At 37.3% G+C, this 27588-nt stretch overlaps 2 protein-coding genes across 2 annotated transcripts; both read right to left on the bottom strand.

Annotated features, from left to right (window-relative positions):
- Positions 1 to 1246: 1246 nt before the first annotated feature.
- LOC107553100 (gamma-butyrobetaine dioxygenase-like) lies at positions 1247 to 21413 on the bottom strand. The gene is made up of 8 exons (XM_016235222.1): positions 21286 to 21413; positions 18713 to 19096; positions 13470 to 13584; positions 7593 to 7791; positions 3998 to 4103; positions 3600 to 3796; positions 3063 to 3229; positions 1247 to 2711 (listed from the first exon to the last, which is right to left on the bottom strand). The coding sequence occupies exons 2-8, from the start codon at positions 19067 to 19069 to the stop codon at positions 2551 to 2553; spliced, it is 1302 nt and encodes a 433-aa protein (XP_016090708.1). The 5' UTR covers positions 19070 to 19096; positions 21286 to 21413; the 3' UTR covers positions 1247 to 2550.
- Positions 21414 to 25963: 4550 nt separating this feature from the next.
- On the bottom strand, positions 25964 to 26978 carry LOC107553104 (fin bud initiation factor-like). Its single transcript, XM_016235229.1, has one exon. The coding sequence runs from the start codon at positions 26707 to 26709 to the stop codon at positions 26074 to 26076; it is 636 nt and encodes a 211-aa protein (XP_016090715.1). The 5' UTR covers positions 26710 to 26978; the 3' UTR covers positions 25964 to 26073.
- Positions 26979 to 27588: the final 610 nt, after the last annotated feature.

Here is a 27588-nt window from a genome sequence, read left to right as displayed (position 1 = left end):
GTCGTTATTTTGACACAGCAATGAAAAAAGGCATTATTAATCTATAAGACAGCTGCATTTGGAGATTATTTAAATAGTGATGGAAAATTCTTGTCCAAAATGTCCTGTTTGAAGTGTCCTCTTCCTGTTTGTGTGTGTGTGTGTGTGTGTGTTAGAAACACTGATGGCAAGAGAGTGTGATTGTACGTAGAGGTGCAGATTTTCTCGGGTCATCTCTAAATTTGGCAGTACAGCTGTCACATTTACATATTTTAATATTCTTTTATGTTTTGCTCACATTTTTAGTAATTTAGATGTATGAAGTGTTGTATTGCGTCTCCATTCAATTCAGTTGTTGTATGCAGACTGTAAATGGACTTGAAAAGCCCACTCAATATTGGTTTTGAGATGTAAATAGCACACAAATGATTTCCCGGAGTCCAAGTCTCCCAAAACTGATGTTTTGAGTTGGACAGTGGATCAGGTCTGTTGTTTGAAAGTGTGAGAGAGATAAAGTTGCACATTATTTGGGCTTTCATTTTAGTCTGTATTGTTTAGAACAAGAGGGAAAGGAAAAAATGGAGACATGGTTGTAAATATTTCAGCATTTAAAAATATTTATAGAACCTGTACAGCTTTGGCAATATGAAAATAAAAGATGTCCAACCCAACTCTGTGACTGTACGTATTGTTACTGTATGAATTAGTTATTATATAGCGGACACAATTTTTTTTTTAATTAAGGGATGATATTTGCCTCCTAGAATTTTGTAATTTTTCCTATATTTGACCATATAGAAACTAGTTTATTTCAGCTTTTATTATTTTAGTTATTTGTCAAATACTTCAATTGGAACTTTAAAATCAACATCAAATACAAATGTAACATTTTTATAGTCACCACTATAATAATTTTAAATGAATGAATAGAATCCGTTTTAAATTTGAGTTCAGTTTCAAGTTTTTTTTTTTCTTTCATCAAAAGCAAATTAAGGGATGATATTTGCCTCCTAGAATTTTGTAATTTTTCCTGACCATATAGAAACTAGTTTATTTCAGCTTTTATTATTTTAGTTATTTGTCAAATACTTCAATTGGAACTTTAAAATCAACATCAAATACAAATGTAACATTTTCATAGTCACCACTATAATAATTTTAAATGAATGAATAGAATCCGTTTTAAATTTGAGTTCAGTTTCAAGTTTTTTTTTTTCTTTCATCAAAAGCCTACATATTTGCAACATATTCAAAAACGGACCCAGTAGATTTATAACCACAGCATGTGAGTTTTTGTGTAAGTGCATTAATGAAAAAGAAATGAGACATCTCTGTATATAAATTTATTTTATTGTCATTTTGGAAAAAGAATATCTTTGTCAGAGTACTGCTAAAACATTGTAAGGCTTCAGCTCCAACATTTTTTATATAAACATTGCATTGTTTACGTGGACGCCCATCCAAAAAAGCCCACTGGAGGTGCTCATAATCTTGAGCTCTTTAAATATCAAAATTGTCCATTAACAAAAATTGAGGCTATAGCAGGTTTGCAACTCGTCTACTAATTAGACTTATTAGCCACATGAGCTATATTTGCATTGTTGCTGCATTAGTACAAATTGGCCAGTTTTTCTTTCTATAACAATTTCATATTTGAGGCCTTTCAAGTATCAAAGACCTTATTCTCCACTGCTCATGACAATCACTATACAAGTACTGATAGTAATTAAATTGACTATCCAGTCTCCATACAGTATATCAAAACAGAGACAATTTGTTTTAGGCATCAGCTTATAAATAATTCTGTACCACGAGAAACAGTCGATGGCCCATCACTGTCCGAACTACTATTTACAGTACAAGCAAATATAAATTGAATGGTTCATTACTGCATAAAATGGGGAAACTATTTGTGGGTAAAAATCAATGTATCACATATGTTTATGTGAAGGAGAGGTTAAAGTACTGTCCGTTAAAATAATAATCCCTTAAAGACAAACAAAGGTTGGCTAAAAAGGTTTAGTTCTGTTGCCACCACATGTGAAATACATAAAAGCTAAAAAGGAAAATGATATAATACATCACAAACTCAATCTCAAACTGTGCCAGAGATGTCACTTTGTTGCAACATGGACTATATGACTGATGAAAACATTAGTGGTTCAGAATAAACCCATTGCATAAGCTCAGACTAGTACCATACTTTGGGCAGTTGTCCATACATATGCTAAACATTTAGTTCCAAACAAAATTTCGTCATTAATATATTAAGACTAAAGCCAAATTACCTCTGACAAACTGTCCCTTATATAGTAATAAGTCAAGACAAAGAAAATGACTGCAAGAAAGAGCTGAAGACTCCAAGATCCCTTCAGTAAAAGGCCGCAATAACAGTATTATATTAACTACAGAAGAGCAAAGATCTACTTGCCAAAACTGAAATGCCCAACAGAAAATATTCCTACGACCCAAAACTTTCTACAGTGAAGAGATGTTTTTAAAGTTATCTTGAAGAAACAGATTATTCCTATCATTAACTGTCACTGTAGTGTGGTGGATGAAGAGAAGTGTCTAGCTATCTCCACGGACAGCTTTCCGGAGGATCCTGAGACGGGACATGACCTCATCCCAGTCCAGATATGCTCCTTCTAGATGTCTTGAGTTCTGACCTCGTGACAGGTAGCTCTTTCGGCCATGCAACAGACGCCAGTTATCAAAGGTCACCATGTCACCTGCGCAGAGATGAAATGAACAACCAGCATCAGTCCCCTATTTATACACGCGCAATTCTTATGTTGTCATATTTGGTTTAGTAAGAAGGATAGCAGCAAAGGGAAAGCTTTAGGGCTTCAAAATACTTGAGATAATATGAGATCATTCTTGTGAACATTTTTGAAAACCCTGGAATTAGATTTAAAATGGAAAAGTTTCCAAAGCCTGAGCCTAATCCCAAATTCATAAGCCTTCGAAAATGCTTCATCTTTGTCTATTACGCAGTTGAGACTGTCGACTTTAGTGCAAATGTGAACTATAACACCAATAATCTGATAAGGTAAAGAGGTGAACTGTGTGGTCACACTGACCTGGTTCCATTCTGTATGTGCACATGTTTTCAGGCCTGCTGAGCAGCTCCACGAAGGCCGTTAGAGACGAGTAGAAGGGCTGAACCTGATGCAGAGGCACATCCAGCACCGAGTCTCGTGTGGCGTTGTTATAGTTGATCCTCGTCACCCGACCCTCAGAGTCCACACTGCACATTACAAACTAGTTTGTATTAAAGTTAGGAGGATTTATGAGAACTAATATAGTGTATTGTTGTTTATAATTGCATGGGAAAGCGTAACCAGTACAATTTTGCGTTACACTGAGGAAAGCAAGTCACAAAGGTTTGGAACAACATGTCAATAATGAATTTTCTATTGTAATAAACGCATTCATTGGTAGAAATGTAGCTCTTATGAGTCTCAGTTCTATAACTGACCATGAGATGGTGCTGTTTAACATTATTTACGTACAGTCAGTGTTGATGATGATGAGATGAGACAAAGTGAATCCACTGCATTAGCTATGCGTGATTATGTGTGTATGTATGTGTCTGCTGGAGCCACAGTCTGTCTTACTCTATAATGTGGTTTTTGGACTGCACGCTGAAGTCACAGTAGTCAGCACCGCTGTCTGTGAAGTCCACCCTGAGCGAGGAGAGGATGTTAAACGCCTCAGGATCCTCCCTGCGGAGCTGCTCCGCCATGTGAAACCCATCTACCACTTCACTCTCACCACCCTGATCAGCCTGACAGACACAATGCAGGAACTGCACCTACACACACACACACACACACACACAACCAGTGGTTAATACACACATATAGGAATTACAACAGCAGTCCTCTGGTGAAAAAAAATCACATTGAAGGGAGTCCCCTCACAATTAAAGAATGCATATATTCACTTAATGAGTAAGGTAGCACAGTATGGTGTGTGTGTGTGTGTGTGTGTGTGTGTGTGTGTGTAAACTCACCCCAGGTGGATGGTGCAGAGCAGGGTAATCTGTGTGCAGGCTCAGTTCTCCAGAAGTGTATGCAACATTGTTAGCCATGGGCTTGTCCTGAACTTGCCACGTGTGTCTGTGAAATCACAGAGGGGGCGATGGATCAGGACAGGACAAGACTAAGGAATCACTTCAATGAACAAAGCAGACATTTTTGTTATGGCAACGCAGTGTGAGAACTTAATAGTGATTTTTTTTGGTAGTGAATTCTTGATGAACCTACTCACTGCAAAGAAAAAAAAAAGCTGCAATGCCTATTTTTGTCTTTTTTATTTACTTCATTCAAAAGTACATCTGTGTAAGATAAACTTGTTTTCAGAAAATATATCTTATGTTTTTATATCATAATTATTTTTCCTATTTTACCCATTAACAAATTGCCTTTGTTAGCCTAAAATAAGATTTATTTATGCTTAAAACAAACAAAAACCAAAAACCGTATTGTCGAAAAATAAACTCAATAGATTATCTAAATACAAGTCTTACACGATTTATACTGAAAGATAAATAAATAAAATACATTTTTTAAAATAATTTTAAAAAACAATAAAAACATTTTTTGCAGGACTTTAACAATAAAAAACAAATATGAATTATGTAATAATGTTACAGAGATCCTTGCTTACTTATCCAGAACTAGCCTTTTTGATCCAGTTGAGTTCTTATTAAAGCACTATTTGAAATTTTACCCTAAAAATTACTCGAGTAACCTTAAGTAAACCTTTGTGACTCTGTGCCCACAAAAAAATGGGTATAGAAAAGAATAACCCCCCTTTAAAATAATCTAATTCCGTTGCTTTGAAGCCTGAAACTAAGTTTTATCCAGCTGTATTCACTCAGTGCAACTTATAAAATCCAAGTGAAAGATATACCAATATATCAGAAAAACAAAACAAAAAAAACTATCACTGAGTTGGAAAAAGGATCACCCCCTTGTGTCAGTATTTTGTTGAACCACCTTTTGCTTTAATACAGCCTTTAGTCTGTTGGGATATGTCTCTACTAACTTTGCATATATTTGCCCACTCTTCTTTGCAGAACTGCTCAAGTTCAGTTCAATTTGATGGTGACCGTTTGTGGACTGCAGTCTTCAAGTCATTCCACAGATTTTCCTCAAGAATTTGTTGATATTTTGCCCCATCCATTTTTCCTTCTATCCTGACAAGTGCTGCAGTCCCTGCTGCAGAGAAACACCCTCATAACAGGATATTACCACCTCCTTGCTTTACTGTAGGAATGATGTTATTTAGATGGTGAGCTCTTTTGGATTTCCACCAGAAATATCGTTTGGTGTTGAGGCCAAATAAATCCATTTTAGTCTCATCTGCCTCAGAATCCTCAAGGTGCATTTTGGCAAAGCTCAGTCGTGACTGCATGTGGCCTTTTTTTGAGGAGTGGCTTTTTTCTTGCAACCCTCCCATACAAGCCACATTTGTGGAGAATTTGTTATATTGTTATCACATGCACACGACTACACTTTGTCATAAATTCCTGCAACTGCTTCAGAGTTGCTGTATGTCTCTTGGTTGCCTCTCTGACCAGTTTCCTCTGACTCTTTCATCCAGTTTGGAGCGACGTCCTGATGCAGGGAGGGCCTGTGTTTTACCAAATACCTTCCACTTCTTAATAATAGACTTCACTGTGTTTCTAGGCATTGATAAAGCCTTTGAAATTTTTCACCACAGCCTCCTCCTTTAGCCTGAAGATCCCTAGCCAGTGAAGTCTTGATTTGGCAGATGCAGTGCTTTTTTGTTCCAGTCTGGGTCAGGTGAATTGGCTTTTTGGCCAGTTTGAGTGAGCTCCTGGGGCTAGTGCGCTGTTAAATCACTCAGCCTGTCACTTAACAGGTGTCAGCTGAGAGGGAGTTCACATGCATGGATTTGTGATTAGTACTTCAGTTCCTCTATCTGTCTGTTTCTAGGCTGGGGTATCCATTCCCTCATCTTTTCTTTTTAAAAATGTTCCCTGCATGTTCTTGTGAGAAGCTTTGGTGTCTGGCAAGAAAATAAATCAGAATTTCAATGGTTTTTGATTAATAAAATGGGCTCAGTAAGTCTAGAGCAATGGAACCAGTTTAACTGACTGTAAAGCAAAGCTCTTTCACATCATTTGTGTGTTTTTTTTTTTAACAGAACAATGTTCTGATAGTTGGCCAACAGTTTCAGCACAAAATGCTTTCATCAAAGCATGGTGTAGACAGATGACCCATACTGTGACATCCATGATAATCTTATTCAAACTGAACAGTCCTATGGTTGCATTATCAGTTTTACACACTACTTTACTCTCAAGTCAATAGCAGAGATGTGAGAGGCAGAAACAGAAATATGACTTGAGGACTAGAGATAAAGGTAATAGCAACCATTATTCTTCTCAGGGATGGACAAAATAACCAAAATACCTGACAACATACCATTACCAAGTATAATGACAGGTTATAAATGGTTATTCAGTGTCTAATTTTAGTCTTTCTTAAAATGCTGTATAACAAGTTTTGGTGTTCCAGAAAACTAGCTATATATATATATATATATATAGTAGTTTGGGGTCGGTACGATTTTTTTTTTTTTTAAAGAAATTAATACTTTTATTCAGCAAGAAAGCATTAAGTGGATCAAGAGGGATAGTAAAGACAATTAACATAACAAAACATACTTTTTGTAATAAATGCTGTTCTTTTGAACTTCACAATATTACTGTTTTTGCTGTATTTTTGATTAAATAACGCAGCCTTGGTGAGCATAAGAGACTTTCAAAAACATTATTTAAAAATGATTACCGACCCCAAACTACCAACACCAAAAAATCTCATGAAGAAAATGAGATTACAGTATAAGATGCACCTGGTCCTTTAAAATGGCCTTGTTTGGTTGGCTGTTGGAGAGAATCCTCAGACCGAATGAGACCGGTGCCTTGAACACTACACATCTACCATGTTTTCAACAGACATTGTGGGCTGAGGGACTTTTTATTTCCTTCAGTTATAAACCTGTCCAGATGTAACGCATTAGGGTAGAAGATCAAACCACATTACTCATCACACCACATTATGTTTTCCATGAATGATGGGTTTGTGCCCTTTGCAGTAGGTTATTTGTCTTTCTTTGTAGATCTTGGAGTGAGAATGACAGTTCTGGCATAAATGGCAGTTTTGCACAATTTTTGGTCGCAGATGTTCAAAATCAGTTTTCTGAATTCTGAACAATTTCTGAAATGGTATTTTTGAGAAACTTATAGAACTACCACATAATTATTTTTCATAGTTTCCAGTGACAGACTAAATATTTGTGCATATATTTTGCAAATAGGCAGTCAGTTAAAGAGCCATAAAGAAGATTTTCCAACTGTTCTTGATCACTGAGTAAGTAGTAATATACTGCGTGTTGGCAGGATGAGAATGACTCCTATTACTCCACTGTTTCCAAGTCTGCAGTATTAAAATGACTGTATTTGCTACTTCTGTTTGTGTCTTTGCTCACTAACCCAATTGTTAAACCATTATAATTATCTAAAAATAGGCATTTCATTGCTTTAATTAGATTGCAGCCAAAGCTTCAGACCATACCCGTAAAAGGTGAGGCGGAGATAGCCAATCCTCTGACTCAGTCTGGCCACCTGGCCCTGCTCTGCCGGCGCCCCCCTCAGGTAGACAATGCCAATGCGTCTCAGAGCCTCTAGCCAGGCCAGGGCAGCCTTGTCATCATGTAGAACTTCCTCAAAGTCAGCTGTGGGGATCTGCAGACTTGAATCCCAATACTCACGCTCTGAAACACAGACACGCGTATAAATAAACATTATAATAAACAACACAAATCATCACAAAGCAATAACACAACTTAGTGTCTAGTGTCATGGAGTGTAAAGAAACAGAGAAACCTTAAATCATATATTTTCATAATTGTATATATTTTTATGATTTGATAAATTTTATTTTTTAGCAACTCACGAACCTCTTGAAGTTCCACCACAAAACCTAGTTCAGGAAACTGCATTAGAAGGCCCAGTGGTAAATTAAAAAGCAAAGTCATCAGTGGCTCAAGTCTAAATAATTGTGTGTCAGCAATACTAAAAAGTCAGCAACTAAAATCCTTTCCAAGCTAAACATGTTTCTGTTTCTATCATTCCTATCTCTGTTTCTCATTCTCTAAGCACCCTGATTTACAATGCAAATAAACACGATAGAAACTTTGTACCTATAACCATCCCAAGTGTGTCTTAACATAATGAAGGATTGTGTGTGTGTGTGTGTGTGTGTGTGTGTGAACATATTGCACCTATAACCATCCCAAGTGTGTCTTAACATAATGAAGGATTGTGTGTGTGTGTGTCAGGGTTGAGGCCAGAACATATCGGTCGGAACACTGTGTGAGAGCCTGCATGTTTGAGGAAATATTGCTGGAAAATTCTGGTTCTTATGTCTACTTTCACAGACGACCTCTAGAAGTGTGCATGTGAGAGCAAGCGTTCTGCACTTATGTCTGCAATTCACTGCTTGGACCTTTATGCTGTAGAATTATTTTTCAGCCCCGCACCTCTTTCTCAGCTTCTCTCAATTTAGAAAACTGTTCCACTGGAGAATTTGTCACAGCAGAGAATCCAGAGACAAATATAGTTCAGGAGCAACAAGTGAAAGAAAAGAACTCCTGGCCGATTATGCTTTCTTACCAGTTTAAGAAATCATTTACACTACCATTCATTAGTCTGGGGTCAGAAAGAAAACAATGAAATGAATACTTCTATTCTGCGAGGATGTATTAAATGAATCAAAAGTGACAGTAAAGACATGTATAATGCGATAAAAGATTTGTTTAAAATAAATGTGATTCATTAAAACTTTTTATTCGTCAAAGTATCCTGAAAAAAATGTATCATGGTTTCCACAAAAAGAGACAATTTAGAAAGCATATTAGACTGATTTCTGAAAGATCATGTGACACTGAAGACTGCTGAAAATTCAGCTTTGCCATCACAGGAATAAATTACATTTTAAAAAAATAAATGCAGTCTTCGTGAGCATAAGAGACTTTTACATTGAGAACATTTTAAAAATCTTACCGACCCCAAACTTTTGAATGGTACTAGTGTATTTCCAGCTTGCACAGATACTCCCCTCAAGATACTTTGTCATGACGTATGAGCATTAATAACATTTCTTAGATGGATATTATCCCAGAGGTAGTCACACCTCAACAGGATAAATAAAGTTTGTATATTCCAGACCCCCTGACTACACTCTTAAAAATAAAGGTGCTTCAAAAGGTTCTTCACAGCGATGCCATAGAAGAACCATTTTTGGTTCCACAAAAAACCATTCAGTCAAAGGTTCTTTAAAGAACCATCTCTTTCTTACCTTTTTATAATCTGAAGAACCTTTTTTCACTATAAAGAACCTTTTGTGAAACAGAAAGGTTCTTCAGATGTTAAAGGTTCTTTATGGAACCATTTAGACAAAAAAGGTTCTTCTATGGCATCGTGAAGCACCTTTATTTTTAAGAGTGTAGGTAGAAGCATCTACAATCGATTTAACCACAGCTGACACACATGCAGGATATCCATGGTGATGAGCAGCATGAGCACAAATATAACAGCTGTCTCTTTGTGGCTCATAACAAACATTCTCATAAATATACAAATAAAGGTAAAGCAGTTGGGGGTGAATGGAGGGCTTGAAATTTGAACAATGAAAGATGGGGGAATGTTTAAGAAACCTGTTTGAAAACAGTTATTGATGCATTTCTGTTTGGCATCACTAGAGGCACTGAAATGAAACATTTGAATGAAACGTGGCCGTTTGTTTACAGCTGAATTCATTTGTTTCTCTGTTTCTGCCACGGGATTGACGTAACTAGGATTTACACAAGCTTCAGTCTGGATCCAGAACACCTGAGAAGAGATGATGCAAGCCCTCAGACCCCCTCAGATGATGCCAACCCTGAAACAACATACAGAACTACCACATTTTGCTATAAGTTTGATTGCATCATATAATAATTGCTGTTAATAGTGTTCATCGTCTGTTTTATTACATCTTTAATTGATTTTTCCGTACATTTCTGCCATTTGTACATTAACTGACAGTCACCACTGATAAGCTATCACTAAATATTGTAGAAACTTAATTTGCTGTAAAGTTGCTTTGCAATGATTTGTATCGTGAAAAGCGCTGTACAAATAAACTTGAATTGAAAAAAACATGAATTTGCTGGACTCGCCTAAGAAATGCTGTTTTTGAATGGTTTCAGCTTCAGAAGCTTGGCCACCCAGCAGACTAACTAAAATGGTATTTTGTTATTACCAACCATAGTTATATAAAATGTGTCGTTTCAAGTTGACGAAATGCATTGAAAACAGATGTAACCCAGAGAGAGGAAACCTTGTTGCTAAATCAGTCACAATACACACTGACAGAAGTATGAATATGCAATCATATAAACGTGCGATCAAGTTAATGCAAACAAAACCTGAATTGACTGACACACAAGGCAGAGAAAATACCCACAATCTCACACTAATATTGAGGTTCTGGTATGAAATTGATCAAAAGAGAGAGCGAGTGAGCTGGGCACTGGGCCCAGCGTGAAGTGGTTCAGTCAGTCCAGGTCAGTAATGTTCAGCTCTTATAAGCGTGTAATGTGCAATATTCTCTGTCACGCTGACATACTAGGGTTTCCTGGCAGTGCTAATGTTGACTTCAGAGCCAGAGATTAATATCATGCTATCATTCTGCCCAGCAGGGGCTTCTGAGACACTTTTATGAAAATGTATATTATTTTTCAAATGACCCTATCAGCCTCTAAAAAAGATGGAAACACATACATTTATGCACACAAATGCATGCAGGAAAAGAAAGGTGTCAGCTTATGTCTGCTTGAACAGTTTCCTTCAGCATTGCCTCTGTGATTATTCCAGCTATGGTAATGTGAAGCCGTGGCTGCTGTTGCTGGCAGGCAGCTACAGTACGTCCAGTCAAACTCTGTCAACAGAGTCCCTACTGAGAGCTCAGCACAGAGCAGAGTGCACTAAGAACAGGACAGACAGAAGCTCACAACCCAAGTACAAACCACTAATAGAGATCCCCTTCAAATAGGATATGGAAAATGGATTTATATGGTTTGAATAACTCAATTTACATGTGCGCAGCATCCTATATTCAGTTTACGTCCCGTGCGCTTCTCAAGAAAATGAAGCAAGACACCTCTTTTGAGTCAAGCCATTAGTTTTCCATAAGCCATTTGGAAAAATAGGGTTTTCAAAGTACTACTTCAGCTGTTATTTAAGTAATCTTAATCTTTGGCCTGTGCCAGTGTGGCCTTTTTCTGTGTGGGAAGAGTGAACTGTTTTTCATCTAATGCAGCAATGTGACTGTTTTGCTGTTTTTGAACTTAGACGGGAACAATGCGGTCTTGATGCCCTGATTATGATGTCATTGCATGCATGATGTCAGCTGAACAGCAGTAAAGCACACTTGTGCCATTTTGTAAAAGAGACACTACAGCCACACTAGAAAAAACTCATTTGAGTGAATCAGTTCACTGGGTCATAAAAAGCCTAGTGTGAGCTATATACTTTCAAGAAAGAAAGAAAAAACAAGAAAAAAATACTCATTACAATTTAAAATAACTGTTTCTATTTTAATGTTACTGTATATTTTACAGTAACTGTTTATATACAGCCATTACTCCAGCCAGTGCCACATGGTCATTTAAAAACCTCAAGTAACATTTCTTGTTATAATCAGTGCTAAAAACAGTTCTGCTGCTTAACATCTTTGTGAAAATTGTGATGCATTTTCTTAGGATTCTTTGATGTATAGTAACAGAACAGCATTTATGTACAATGAAAATGTCCTCTAAGATTATAATGGTCTTTACTGTAATTTTGGATCAAGGATCAATGCATCCTTATCTTTCAAAAAAAATAAAACTTTTAAATTGCAATACTTTTACACAGCAATTTTGCCTCACCTCCGAAAAAAACCATCACAAAATAAGCCACTTACACTGCACTAATATAAAACTGGGAGTTAAAGAAAATGGATATAGCTTAAAAACAAGAGTGGACAGGTTGGTGCGACAATTAAACAGACATAAGGCCCAACCCTTGGTCCTCCTCAATTTGTAGAGAGATTGAGAAACACCATGAAGGACACATCAGTTGTCTACAAATGGTGCCAACCTGTCAGGAAATGGCTAATGGCAGATTACTCCCGAGACAGACATCTTATAGCAAGGTGAGAGCTTTACAGGTCTCTTTCAGGCAGTTTGAAGAGAGTTTATATGGGAGGTCTTAAAACAAGGGGCAGAACTGTCATATTATGTGCCAGTTAAGGAGCGTTGTTAAACACTTGCAAGCCTTGTGTGTGTTATACCTCAGCTAGAAGCAGACACTTGTGATGTGCAGTCTATGCTTTAAACCATGAAAATGTATTGGTTGTCTTTCAATGTTTTAAGGGGCACATGAAGATGCCTTTTGTGCCTTTAAACAAAACAACAGCATCATTTCCTCAACTTTAAAGAGAAAATCACAAGGTTAAAAACAATAGAAAGATGTTTCAAACTAAAGAACATTTTGTGGTGAACAAAATCTGTTACAAAGCCCCATGCAGTGACATGCATTCATTTAGAAAATGTAATCTTAAAATCCCAGGACACACAAATATGTGCAGGGTGCTTGTTCTGGCAGACACATTGTTCAGTCTGCTCCAACCACAGCATCCCTCAAGAGTGGTGTAAGTACAACAGCTCACTCTTCTCAAATGGCCTTAAATCTCTATTCCATGTGGCAGAACACATTGTTCAGTCTGCTCCAACCACAGCATCCCTCAACAGCTCACTCTTCTCAAATGGCCTTAAATCTCTATTCCATGTGGCAGGAAGTGGAAGAAGTCTTTCCATTCAGGGGCGATTCAGGGGAGAAGTGCCTGCACACTACAAACGTATCTGCTGTCCAGACCACACGCCACACATTAATTCAAATAATGCACAGATATTAGCCTACATGAGTGCATTTCAACTATATATGAAGCGATCCTAAAAATGGTTGTCTAAAACAAAAAACAAAACCCATCTAGTTCATTTTACTTAAAAAATTAAACTGAAAGACTCAGAAAAAGGTGTTTCAATTTAAAGTGTGCCTTAATAGGGGTAGTGTGGTACAAGGATATCAACAAATATAAGGCCAGATTAACCAACACACTCAAGCGGTGCATACATGAATCAAGAGTAAAATGACAACAGCAGGATGAAAGCATTTTGTCTGCATAACTGGACTGCTGCTTTATACAGGGAAAAAAATCTCTTGGTTGCTATATAAAACATATTACTTTATATTGGCCATACATTATAAACCATAGAGAGATTAGAGATGTATATATCTTAAAAAAAGAGACATGGCTAATACAAAGATTATGGCAATGAAGACAGATAGATGACAATGAACCCACCATTAAGGAAGAGCTCCTCTTGCAAAGCCTGTCTTGCTTCAGAAGAAAAACACCGTTTCTTTAGCCAGTCAGGATCAAACTCACTACTGTGCTGATCAGGCCAAGTAATGGACACCTACAATGAGTTTCAGAAAAAAAGAAAAAAACGGTTTAAGGACTATTTGACAGTGTTGGGCAGTAATTAATTACTATTAACTAGTTACAGTAATAATATGACTTTTTGCTGTAACTAGTAGTGTAACTAATTACTAATAAGATTTCAGTAATTATATTACAGTTCCCATCCATAAAACAGCTCGTTACCTAGTTACTTTTGATGCCTCAACCACTACTGTTTTGAAATCCGACAATCTAATAATTCCTAGATTTATTTTCATAATTTTCAAAACTTGCACAGGCACATGAAGTCAGCAGTGCAGCAGACAAGCTTACATTCAGCGGATGTAAATATTGCCATTACATTAATTTTGTCAGGAGAAAAGATGATCTGATGATTGTGGCATTGCTCTACTCTGGCATTACATGGCTTACCCACCCACATCCCTCTGATCCCGATATAAATTATATTACTATAATTAAACATCTTTTTAGAAAACGAAACATTTTCTTATGAACTTACGTGATTTATTTTGATTAAATACATCATGAAAGTAATATAACTAGCAGTGTAACTACTTACTGTTGCCAGAAAATAATAAGTTGAGTAATAATATTACATTTGAAAGGAGTAACTAGTAACGAGTAATAAATTAAATTTTTTGAGTAACGAGCCCAACACTGCTATAAGACAATGACCTACATGTAAACTTGGCTGGAAAATAGCTGCGCACTTGCATAGTACTGTGTGCTGGAGCCTCCACCAGACTTCCTAACCATAACCAGCAATACTACAATACCACAGCAGATATACAGTGTTTAGGTGCGGTCACATTAGCATAAAAGGTCCACTGTTCATTGTCATGACTTTAGAAATGCACTTTTAAAAAAGCACAGCTTACACAGAAGTCAGTTTCAAATGAAGCAGCTTTCTGTTGGTCAACGCAGTGAATTTGCGTCCCCAACTTGAACCTGGTGTGAAATCTGCATAGAGAAACCTTTCACCCTCACAAGAAAATCATATTCATATAGATTCCTATCTAAATGAATGAATTTCGCCTGCAAAATGTCGCCAAACATCGGTAAATGTGACCGTACCTTTAGTCTCAGGATGTTTTAAAGGGTCATGAACTGAGAAATCAAAATTCTCTTGATCTTTTGACATATAAGAGGTCATTGTACTATAAAAACATCCTGTAAGTTTCAAAACTCAGAACCTTCTCGTTAGTCTAAAAACAGCTTATACTGAAGCCAAAATAAGAAAATAAAAACCTGTTCTTAATGACTTGTCTGGTTAAATAAAGGTTAAATAAAATATATAAAAAAACACAGCTCTACGCAGAAACCAAACGATAAAGATGGCTCCAAAGACAAGAAGACGCTGTGTGTCTTTGCATTGCCTTCCTTCTGATCCTAACATTAGGAAAGAGTGGATGAACTTTATTTTTAATGACGATCCAGACTGCATCAGTAAGAACTTGGTCCTTTGTTCACTTCATTTTACCGCGGATTCGTTTACAAACAAAGCACAATTTCGCAGGATTTCCAGAAAGATTGAAACTAAAAGACGATTCTGTGCCGACTATATTGGATCTGACAGTAATGTCGCACCACACAAGTGTGAGTAACTGTTTTTATTACGTGATCACTATTTTTTTGTCTGTTACTACAGATCATTTGATATGTTCTGAGTATTTATGCTTTTTTAACCTAAATCACAGCAGTGTCCATCTATGAAGGCTGTAGCTGTCAAACACACACAACTGTTAGCCAATCATAGCAGTGGGTGTTTACTTCCGAGTCTACAATCCGCCATGCCTACTCAAACAGAGATGAGGGGGTCAAAACAGGACAGAAAATTGCCTATTAATTCTAAATTATGTTTTTTAATGTAAAAATCTTGATAACATTATAAGTGGACCTCAGAGAACAGTACAAAATAATCAAAAGGGCAGTTCATGACCCCTTTAATACAGAGTCAGGTTTAAAATAAATAGTTCATCCAAAAATGAAAAATTACTTTTGAAAAATTTTTGAAAAAAAAGAAAATTCCAAACTTGTATGGCTAAAGGCCCATTCACAAATCTAACACAATAACTATAACGCTAAATACATAGATTAAAAAAAAATTCTAAATTGAAAAAAAAAAAAAAAACCCACACACAATTACAGTATAACAATAAGAGTGCAGAGGAACAATATTGTAGGAATCACTTTCAAAACATTTTTTTTTCCTGCTAATGAATGATAAAAACATTGACAGCCAATTAGAATCCATCCTGCATTTAAAGTGGCAGATGACAAAACATCAGCATGTTCTTACAATAAACAGATAATATAATTATTGTTATAATTATCTTTCTAATTACCGTTCTTGATGTGAACAGGCCTTAAGTTGTTCTTTGCCATACAATGAAAATGAATGGGGCCATCAAGCTTTAAAAATGACAAAAAAGCACCAGAGTGGATGGGAATAAAGTGAATAAACCTGGAAAACAGTACAATGCAACTAGGCATGTTCATTTCTGTTCATTTTCCCGACCGACAACCGTTAATTGTTATCCGAACATTAACCGTTAACTGATAAGGTTAGAATAATAAATTAGTGTTAAATAAAAATAGAATGGATGTGTGTCTGTGACCCATTAAAAATACAAAAAAACAAAAAATAAATTCACGGGTTTATTTTAAAGGGGTCATATGATGCGATTTCAAGTTTTCCTTTCTCTTTGGCGTGTTACAAGCTGTTCGTGAATAGATAAGATCCCTAAAGTTGCAAAGACTAAAGTCTCAAACCCAAAGAGATATTATTTATAAAAGTTAAGACTCCTACATGCCCTCCTAAAACGCCTCTTTCTAACACGCCCCCACATGTCTACGTCACTATGTGGGAAGATTTGCATAACACCACCCAAATGTTCACGCAACAAAAGAAGGCGTAACTTTTATTCTCGCTGTAGTATTGTTGCCGCCGCCGCCATGTTGTGGAGATGCTGTGTGTTTCGTTGTGAAAGCGAAACTACTTTGTTTGGCTTTCCAAAAGAGGACACAACTAGAAATCAGTGGTTAAGTTGTATTTACAACACTGTTCCAGAACAGTTCAAACCAAATATTCAGATGTGTGCAGCGCATTTTATGGAGGACGAGGACTGTTTTCTGGGAGAGTAGCCTACAATGCTGGTGTTCCAGTGAATTCAGTTCCCGTTTCCCCTTCGGCGTGCATGCTGACCCTATACCAGTGGTTCTCAACCTTTTTTTCCACTGGGCCGCACTATGGTCCAAGTGCAAGTCTCACAGGCCGCACGCATATCATTTACATATTACGTCACCAATACAAACCAAACTGATAATATTACAGCCTAAATAGTATGCTATCTAATCGATTACATTCATTGAAATAAATAAATAATTCTACTCCCCATTAATAAAACACCCGATGCTGTCGGGAGCTGACCAATTTTGTGAAATTCGGCTCGAAAGGAGTAACAGCACAATGAAGTTGCGATGTAATTTGCAGTCTGTAAGACACGCACTGACTTGACGCGCGACATTGCAGAAGATGTGCATTCACAAATGTAGCCTATGTTGATCCAAATATGGAAAGCACTTTCTAATTTAATAATCTGAGGGTCTCTCCAGAGATGTTTTGCCACATTTCTGCAATTAAGGATGATTGCTGCGTAGTATGGGTGTTTCCTTTTGCCTGAACATCCTTAAGTGAGTGGCGGGGCAAACCGAAAGTTGATGCCGAAAGTCCAGCACTCTCCTACCTACACTGATACTGCGACTATTATTGTTTGTATGTGTTCCTTCGCTGGCATTTTTCACATTTCGTTTTTCTCCCTTAAAAACAAATCTGTCCATTCTGATACTCAATTTGACCAAACTAATGGCTGCTGATGACTATTTGAATTTAATTCTGCCAAAGTGCACGCTTGAAAGTGTTCCTTAAATGCATAATGTTAATTATGTGAGTAGGTCTGCTCATGTCTGAAAATAATAACCTATATGAAAAACAAAAATATTTTACATAAAAACATTCTAGCTTATATTTCTTTAGTACATTTTTAAATGAATGTAAAAACCAAAATGAGTAAAACTGAGTTATTTTTTTAATTGTGTTCAGCATGGTGGGCCGCATTTGAATTCGTGACGGGCCGCGGGTTGAGAACCACTGCCCTATACAGTCCATGATGCTGACAAATATTGCTGACTCACAGCCTGTAAGTACGTTTTCATATTTAAAGGATTTGCCACTGACGATTCAAATGCGAGTTTTGAGCAGTGTAGAGTAGCGCTTGTTGTTTGTCGTTTCTCCGATAACAAATGCAGATGCAATGCAACGTGCAAAAAGACAGTATAAGTCATTATAATCAGTAATTATGTCCCCACTGGATGCAACAAATGCCTTGTTTGTAATGGGTTTTAATGTTTTTGTCTCGTCGCTCCAGCCGGACAGGGCATCACAGTATGGTAGGGGCGTAACATCCTACATGGCCTACGTCAGTGTACAATGTGTCTAGTTTTTATTAAAAAATAAAATGTATGGATAGTCTGGAGTAGAGCTCTGTGTGGAACTGTTTCGTAATGCTGCTCCTGCTGAATTTCTGACCATTACCGCCCGCTCCTGCAACGTGTGTGTTCCGCTCCCGCGATTTTTGTGGCCGCTCCCGCAAACATTCGATTTTGCATTCACACGCACTCTGTGTAAAGGTCAAGGAGCACATCTAATCTTACAAGATCAGATATTTGTCAGTGAATTCAGGATCTGTTGAGCAGCAAATACTCCAGCATGGTCTGTCAGACATCTATCTTACTCTCGACCCGTGATCAGTCAAGCTCGTGTTGGATGCAGGGTTGCAAAGACCATGTTTTTTCCTACGGAATCGGGCTACTTTTATTAAACTGATGCCCTGGGTTGATTTTCCCCATGGGTAAAGCATACTTTTCTTTATGCAATGCATAATGCAACAGCTCTATTCCACTTCCGCTTTCATTGTATTAAAAAAGCAGCATGGACATTCTGCAAAAAAAAATTAGTTTCACCAAAGAAAGTCATATCCATTTGGAATGACATAATGAGTAAATGATGACAAATTTCTATTCAGGATGAACTATCCCTTTAAGCTTTGCTTACAAAGACCAACCTTATTGTCCATCAGCTGTACTTGGTCCATTCCTGTGTGCACGTCCAGATTTGTGAACAGCAGACTGCGTGCTTGTGCTGACTGCAGTGTGCAGTGAGGACACTGGCAGTTATCCCTTAACCAGGTGAATGGATACAAACTACAACTCCCATCATCCCAATCAATCTGCAGTAGTCTCTCCTGGTCCAGTGCCCGGGCCTGCCTTACTCCTGGACTCCCCCCAGTGAAGGGCAGAGGGGCTGCTGCCAGTGTCTGATTCCCAAGATGAGGTGTCTTGACCAGTTGAGGCCGACTGCTTGTCCCCTTCAGTGCCTGGAAAGCACCTCTAGACACCCAGCGAGTAAGATAGGATAACATCCTGACTTGTGAGCAGTTGCTGCTAGTCTAAGGACACAGAAAGTATGAGGTTATTGCGTTCATATAACAGGCACACTCCTTCATATCACCTTTCACCCAATAATTAGATGAGTCATCACAACAGAATGTGCTGTAGCCACAATATGATTGATGTGAGCAGCACACAGGTGTGTCAAGTAAACATAGAACGAACTGCTATCAAGCAACTGCAAATCCATTTTTCAGTCTTTAGAAATGTCACATTTTAGGACATTGTTTTGGTTTTTGAATAAATAAATCTTGATTACCATAAAAATTAACTCTCAGTCATTGAGTCACTGAATATCTGTATTCAAAAGTAACCTTTTGATTTAATAAAGAGTTCCAAAGAAACTAAAAAGGGTTCTGCTGTGTAGTCGCCAAACCGCTTCCAGAATGATTACACAGCCATTCAAAAGTTTGGGGTTGGTCAGATGTTTTGATGATTTTGAAAGAAGTCTCTTATGCTCACCATTTAATCAAAATATAGTAAAAACAGGAATATTGTGAAATATTATCACAATTAAAAACAACTGTTTTCTATTTTAAAATATTAAAAAACTTAATTTATTCCTGTGATGGCAAATCTGAATTTTCAGCAGCCATTACTCCAGTCTTCAGTGTCACATGATCCTTCAGAAATCATTCTAATATGCTGAAGAAACATTTCTTCTTCATGCAGATGTTGTAAGCATTTGTGCTGCTTAATATTTTTGTGGAAACTGACACATTTTTTTTCAGGATTTATTTGATTAATACAATTTTTTAAATAGCATTTATTTGAAACAGAAGTCTTTTGTGAAATTATAAATGTCTTTACTGTCACTTATGGTTCATTTAATGCATCCTCGCTGAATAAATGTATTAATTTCTTCAACAAAAAATAAATAAAATCGCAGTGACTCCAAACTTTTGAACGGTAGTGTAATAGAAATATAAATAAAAATTTGTAAGTGTGTGTTCTCTTCACATTAGGCTTGTTCCCTACAAAATCACAAGCCAGTCTGGAGTTGTTTTTATTTATTTATTTGACTCTCTTACAGAAGGCAGTTGACTGACTGGCTGTTTGTTTGACAGGTCAAAAGCCGGGGTAGTTCTTGATAAATGCAATTACGTCATCCAGATCTGAATGACTGTAAGGGTGCATAACTTTGACAACACTAAAGTACGTCAAAGTAACCAAGATAAAAGCAAAGCTAATCTAGGGCTAAGGTGACCTGATGACTTTAGCACTGCCATACTAATCAAACTATGACTTATTGAACTCTGCACTTCAGCTGGACTGGCTTCACGTCGGGTGGTTCTTGGCCTCCACATCGTGCATTTAAAATCCTTTAATGCATGGCTAACCGTTGATTATCATTTATTTATTTTATTCTGTTGGCAGCCATAGTTTCTTGTGAGATTTATATGCTAGATACTATCTGACATTATGTATTATTTTGTCTAGAAAAAGGATACATTGTCACCATAATACAAAGATAGACTTTTTGGCTGTACAAATATCAATTATTCATTTCTGCAAACAACATATGTTATCTTTAGAAATATAATGCTTACTATTTTTCTCACACATTACAAATAGGATTTTATACAAATAGCTTGTCTATCAGGCAGCAACGCGACAATCACATTTGTGGGTCCATGATATAAAATAAACATCATGATATAAAATCACTGCACCCTAAACAGACTTTTGAGCATCGGTTATGTAATGAACAAACACTTTAGCTCATGTATCTCAGGAACACGGAAGTAGGTGAAAGGTCACCACTTCATTCCCCCTGCAAAGAAACACATTGATTATACCGCCTCCAGCGTTACAGCACGTAGCACTGTAGTTGCCAATGAAATAGAAACCAAACCAACTACAGCATGTATTGCCTTTATTTAGACTTGATAGTTAAATGTGCATCTGCCTTGTTGTTTCCGGGTATTTTTTGTTCTCTCGAATATGATCTATGGAGCGTATAACTAAAGGAGGTCTACACTAGAGGTTTCCATTCATAAAATATTACACGCGCCATGAGGAAATCACAAGTATGACACAACTACAACAACGCAAAGCGATCTTTTATTCATCAGCCTGATACACGCGAACGTCCCGTAGCCTACTATAGGCAAGTCACTCAATTTCATTCACGTCATTTAAATTTGATGAGACATGTGGGAAAATAAAAACGGCATATGGCACTTACCGTGAAGAAGCGGGTTTGATAGGCTCGGTTATTTCAGCCTTATATAGCGCTGAGAAGCGTGAGAACTCACTGCGCTGGAAGTGGGTGAAGGGTCACATGCACTGTAGCGGTGCTGCTGCTGCTGCTGCTGCTGCACACTGTAATCATCATGATGTGTGCGCAGCACTACATCTGACACTTAGCCAAAATTACGTGCAGCTTTGCTGGACAACTGTTCTGTTCCATACTTGTTTTTGCATCTACATGTTATTGCAGTTGTCATGTGGACATACTAGGCTACACTGTTTCCAAGGCCTACTATATTGCATACTATTTAAATATATATTCATTATTAATTATATATCACTTCAAATAATTACAAATAGTAGGCCTACAGTATGAAGTAGGCCTGTGTCCATGACAAACAGACAAGACTGATAATAGATATAGATAACAGACAGACAGACTGATAGATAGATACATGGGGGTTTTAATTATGTTATTTTTAATTACATATATAATAATGGCAATGTTTAGGTCACAGACAGACATGCCCCTGATTACCCCTTGTTTCCTTTTTGAAGATTATTGGGTCAGTACATCTTTAATGATTGATTGCCAGTTACAGTTAGTACACAATAACAGACCAAATAAAGCAGTCTAGAGAGAATTTATAAATAACTAGTATTTTTATGTTCAGAATTTATTCACTTTTTAAAATATTTAAAGGGGTGGTTGATTGCGATTTCACTTTTTTAACGTTAGTTAGTGTGTAGCTGTTTGCGCATGAACAATATCTGCAAAGTTACGAAGCTGAAAGTTCAATGCAAACTCAGATATCATCTTTTAAAATTCTGGCAGTTTAAGGCCTACAAAAACGGCTGGTAGGGACTACAACGAGTTACTTCCCGGGTTTGTGATGTCACAAACCCTGATAAACCCTGGCCCCGGGAAAAGGCAGCAAAGGGGGCGAGGCCATGCCGCGCTGCTTTAGAGAAGAGGAAGAGAAAACTAGAGGTGCACATAAAAATCTATTTATATATGAATCGCGATTCTGTCTTCTAACGATTCTAATGGATTCACAAGTTTCAAAATCAATGTTCTAAAGCAGCGGTTCTTAGACCTGTTCCTCGAGTCCCCCTGCTCTGCACACACTCTGCATCTCTCTCGCTCTCTCTCTCATTCAGCTCAGCTCCAACAATGAACTGTTCCAATTATACACTTATTTTCACATCGCTATGAGAAGCGTTAAACATGGAAGCGCGTGCAGTTGCCGTACTGTATTAAAGGTGCCATAGAATGGAAAACTGTATTTACCTTGGCATAGTTGAATAATAACAGTTCTGTACATGGAAATGACATACCGTGAGCCTCAAACACCATTGTTTACTCCTTCTTATGTAAATCTCATGCATGCAAAAGACCACTGAAAAATAGGCGAATCAGAACATAACACCGACTGTGATGTTAAAGTCGGGATCACTAAAGGGACATGGTTAGCTGCTTGCAAGCGGTAGCCTGTTACATTACAGTACATAAGATTTCACTTACCACATAAACAGAGTAAGGAGAGATGACTGAGGAAGATGGCGAATGATTTACAGATCCTGAGCACCACTGCAAAAAACATAGGCTTAAAAGCCGTGCTTGCACAGGTTCTGCACGATCCTCTTCAATAATATCCTCTGCTTCTCAATCCGGCTCAAACTGATAAGCGATATTAAGGACACAGTTGTTTACAACACAACCGGAGCACATGCCGCTGAGGTGAGGGGCGGGACGTTTAGACGCGCACTAGAGGCGGTTGAGCCAATCACAACACACTGGGCTAGCTAACCAATCAGAGCCCATCGCCTATTTCTGAGGGAGGGGCTTCATAAAAGAAGGAAATGATTAGCACGCTTCTCAGAGAAGGGACAGAGCGGTCTGGAATAAAGGTAAATTATGTGAAAAATAATGCGTTTTTTAAAAAACAAACCATTAACACATGTTAGACTGCACCCCATAAACACAATCAAGCCTAGAATAAAAACAGTGAACCACCCCTTTAATAATAAATTATATAATAATAATAATAAACTAATTATTATTATTCTAAACTATATATATATATATATATATATATATATATATACACACACACACACACACACAGTATATATGTATATGAATAAACAGTATATAGTTTTGGGGTTCCCCTTATCAATTGAACATTTTCTCTCTTTTCCCCGCCCCTCCCTTCCACCCTCCTCTCTCTCACTCACTCACACACACACACAAACTGAGAGAACACCCAATACCTCAATAGCTACTCTGGTTGTCTTGTAATGCTTGTTTATGAGGAGGACTCCAGCTATGTCGAGGAGGTTGGTGTCCTGCAACAGCTGTTTCAGTGTTTTAACATGAAACAAAGTGACACCTGCATATGCTTAGAGTAACTATCATACTGCTCATACCTTAATAGCTCTGCACCAACCTGTGTATACGAATGAATTTATCACAAAGTAGTTTTATGCCAAAAAATATTATCTTTGTGACTTTAATTCATAATGTGTCATCTCAATATAATTCTTTTAATGGACAAATGGCAAATTCAAAGTTTTGAGGCCTCTGAATAGTTTTTGACATCAGTGTTGGAATTAACTCTTAATTTAAAATAAACTCAATGAATTTTGTGATCCAAACAACTTGTGCACTTATTTAAGATACATATTTGTGAAACAAACTAAAATACATAATTCACTGACAATCTTCCCTCTCCAGTGAGCTGTTCATCATCGAGTCAGTGAGTTGAACTCAAGATCCAGTTCAGTCCAATTTGTGAATTAATCATTTAGTGAATCAGATCAACCATCTCAAAAGAACGATTTGTTAATGATTTGTTCATATATATATTTTTCGAACAACATAAGGTAACATAAGAGTAAATGATGAATGAATTTTCATTTTCCTCTGAACTATTACTTTAAATCTTTCTTGGTCTGTTATGTTTTAAAACAATGCAGTTCTCGCACACACACAAACTATCTTGAAGATTTTTATTACAAAAAGGAATATACACAACATATATCTCAGGAATGGAACTACACATAGAATGCTTCAAGCCCAATAATCCTGCCCGCAGTCATCTTGGTTTGTCTGGAATATGTCCTCCCAATGGTCCTTTTCCCATTACTTCTCAAGAGGATTACAAGAAAACTTAATGCAACATGTACAGTTTCATAAATTGAATACAGTTACACTTTTTTATAAATATAAACACTCACAGTTTAATATTTTAAAAGCTCATTATAAAATATATTTCTTAGGGCACACAAAAAGTAATTACATGTACAAATAAGAGCAAATGTATTTTTATTCCTTCGAGTGTAATCATAGAAATCAATAATAATAAAATGTATGTTTTTAGTATGTTCATGCCATTATCTTTTGGAGGATTGTCAGACTGAATGCTTAAAAACTATTCCAAGTATACATGCTCTTACATAACCTAAGTATGAATATGACAGCTAACATTTGTACAATGAAAACTATATTCCTTGTTTAACCAACATGAATTTTCTCTGAAACATTCAAGTAATGGCAATGCAAATTAGCAAATGTTTCCTCAAATATACCCTACATCATTATCTGAGAAAATGGTGAAAAACTCAACGCCGACTCTAACTCAGTGTTTTGTATGTCTCCTCTGAGAGGTAAAGACTCTATATTGGTTAGACTGAGATTCCAGTCATATTATCATAAGCTGCAAATGTCATTAATGACTAGAACTCAATGGTAGTAATATTGTCAAGTTTAAAGCATTTAATGGCTGTCCATCATTTATGTTTGCTGCTATTAAGTGAATACTGGCTTTCATTTATTGCACAGAATAGCTGCATCACTTTTGCCAAGTAGCTACAGAAAAAAATAACATTTATTCCTTCAAAATAAGTAATGTATTATGTTACTAGTACTTTTTTTAGTAGGCCTACTTATTTACAATAGTGATTCATATATTTTTTATGTCTAATATTAAGTATTTTCTGTTACTCACTGTGATAGTGACAAGAAACAATTCCAAATATTTTCCTAATCTATAGGGATCCATGGTTCAGACATTAACAATTCACTTCTGACTAGTATGCGTTCCAAATTTTGCTGGTATAGTTCCGTTTTAATAGTAAGTATTCACTATGTACTTAAGTTCTTGTGTATATATATATATTCCAGTTTCATAGTACCAATTGAATAGCCTACATACAAGCTACCTATTTATTAGACCAGTGTGTGTTCTGTAACTAGTGCGATAGTATTTTCCAATGATCGACACTAATGTCTCATATATAGATATGACTTTGTACTGAATACATAGTGCACTATAGCTACAGTACTGTTAAACCAGGACAACTGGGACAGTTATTAGTAACTTTAGGCTAATATATGTGAATTGTTTATTTTGAACATACAAGCTACCTATTTATTAGACCAGTGTGTGTTCTGTAACTAGTGCGATAGTATTTTCCAATGATCGACACTAATGTCTCATATATAGATATGACTTTGTACTTAATACATAGTGCACTATAGCTACAGTACTGTTAAACCAGGACAACTGGGATAGTTATTAGTAACTTTAGGCTAATATATGTGAATTGTTTATTTTGAAATAAACTGAAAAAGATAACAATGGGTGGAATTAGCTAGCCAACTAAAAACAAGTAGGCTACAAGTAAATTACTACTTAATTTGAAGGAATTCATGTTAAAATGCCTTCCCATAGAGACAGATTGAGATTTGCCTGCGTACTGAAGGCAGACACACAGTCCTCTACACCTTCATGTACTCGTTCTTCAGGCGGCTTAACCGGGTCCCGTGACTCCGGATGATGAGCGACAGCAGCTCGTGCTTGTCCTTCAGTCCCAGCGAGATGTCCAGTGTCTCTTTCAGCACGTCGCGCGTGTGTACGATCATGTCGAGGAAGTCGTCGCTGATCTTGTGCTCCTCTTTCAGCTCGGTTTCCTGGCTCTGTTTGAATTTCACCTCCAGCTCCAGAAGAGACTTCTCGGAGTTAGAAAATGCATCGCTGATCTGGGTCGTCTCCCGCCTCAGGTATTTCCCATAGCTGTCCTCTCCGTCTAGGTCGAAGGAGATGCTCTTCCCGATGCCCTCCAGCACCCGCGCCGCGTCCTCGATGTGCCGCTTGATGATGATAAAATCGTCCCGGATCACCGAGTCCTGGTCCTCGTCCAAGGTGCATTTGCGATTGTCGGTCATTTTGAACAGCATCTGACATTTCTCGGGATCGTCGTTATCTTCATAGTTGCCGTCCGGCACGAAATAATGATGAAAAGTGCCGTTGGACATCTCCGGGTGCAGGGGTCCCGAGAAGAAAGCCCCTCCGACACGCGATGAGACCAGACAGGCTATCAGTAGGAACAGAGGGGAAGCCATCATACTCATCATCCCACCTCTGCCTTATCACAGTTAATTGTACCTTCAGCTCTGCTGTTCAAACTTTAGACAAGCCCTCCTGCTCCAGCCCCACGCATGTCCAGGGCGTGAAATGCCGAGCAATCCCGACACGAAAACAGCTAAATCACACAGAATCGTCCGCGGATTGAGATTGCAAATTTCCTGTCCGCTTTCCTGCCTGTGTATTTGGCTAAATCAACAGGAGTGAGCCACATAGACCCTCGCGTCCTTGCTCGTGGCTGTTTCAACATCTGGAGCGTTCAGACTCTGCACTAGGTTCAGATAATAATAACCCCGGTCAGACTCTCAAATTACAAGCCCGTCACCCCTTCACTTAAAAGGCTGCACACATAACTGCCAGCACACATTACAGGGGTTGTCATTAAAATTCCGCGAGTTCTCACGAGCTTTAAGGGCTCCTGAAAGCTACAAAACACACTTTAGAAATTGGCTGGACGTTAGACTAAACTAAATTAAAATCAAAGTGGTGCCAAAATTACAGCTTGCTGTGATAAGATCATTGCACTTATTAAGAACAAGTTCTATCTAACCCTAACTCATAAAAATTATAGTAGATTATATAGATATTGAATAAAGACAAATAAATGACTTATTATTAAACAATGATTAAATCTTTTTATATATTGTGGAGAATTTACATTTTGTATGTAGGCTGCTCTATATATATTTTTTAATAATAAAAAAAAAAACTATTTTAGCAGTAGGCCTACTATCCATTACAGAATAAAGGCAGAACGGTGTCCAGTTTTGTGTGTTCAAACCAGGAGAAAAATTAAGTGCAACACTGCCACAAAAATGCTGAAAAATTAATAGATGGAAATCTGATCCTTTTCACTGCACAAAAGTCAA

This window comes from Sinocyclocheilus grahami, unplaced genomic scaffold (assembly GCF_001515645.1).
Source record: "Sinocyclocheilus grahami isolate Dianchi unplaced genomic scaffold, SAMN03320097.WGS_v1.1 scaffold464.1, whole genome shotgun sequence".
Classification (NCBI taxonomy): domain Eukaryota; kingdom Metazoa; phylum Chordata; class Actinopteri; order Cypriniformes; family Cyprinidae; genus Sinocyclocheilus; species Sinocyclocheilus grahami.
This window is presented reverse-complemented; position numbering and strand designations above follow the sequence as displayed.

What these genes read in the sequence shown, in the direction of transcription:
- LOC107553100 (XM_016235222.1), bottom strand. Translation starts at nt 19,069, where the DNA reads ATGTTATCCTATCTTACTCGCTGGGTGTCTAGAGGTGCTTTCCAGGCA. An exon ending in TACAGCTGATGGACAATAAG is followed by an intron (nt 13,585 to 18,712) that starts GTTGGTCTTTGT and finishes AACTCATTGTAG; the next exon opens with GTGTCCATTACTTGGCCTGA. An exon ending in CACATACAGAATGGAACCAG is followed by an intron (nt 2,712 to 3,062) that starts GTCAGTGTGACC and finishes ATCTCTGCGCAG; the next exon opens with GTGACATGGTGACCTTTGAT.
- LOC107553104 (XM_016235229.1), bottom strand. Translation starts at nt 26,709, where the DNA reads ATGATGAGTATGATGGCTTCCCCTCTGTTCCTACTGATAGCCTGTCTG.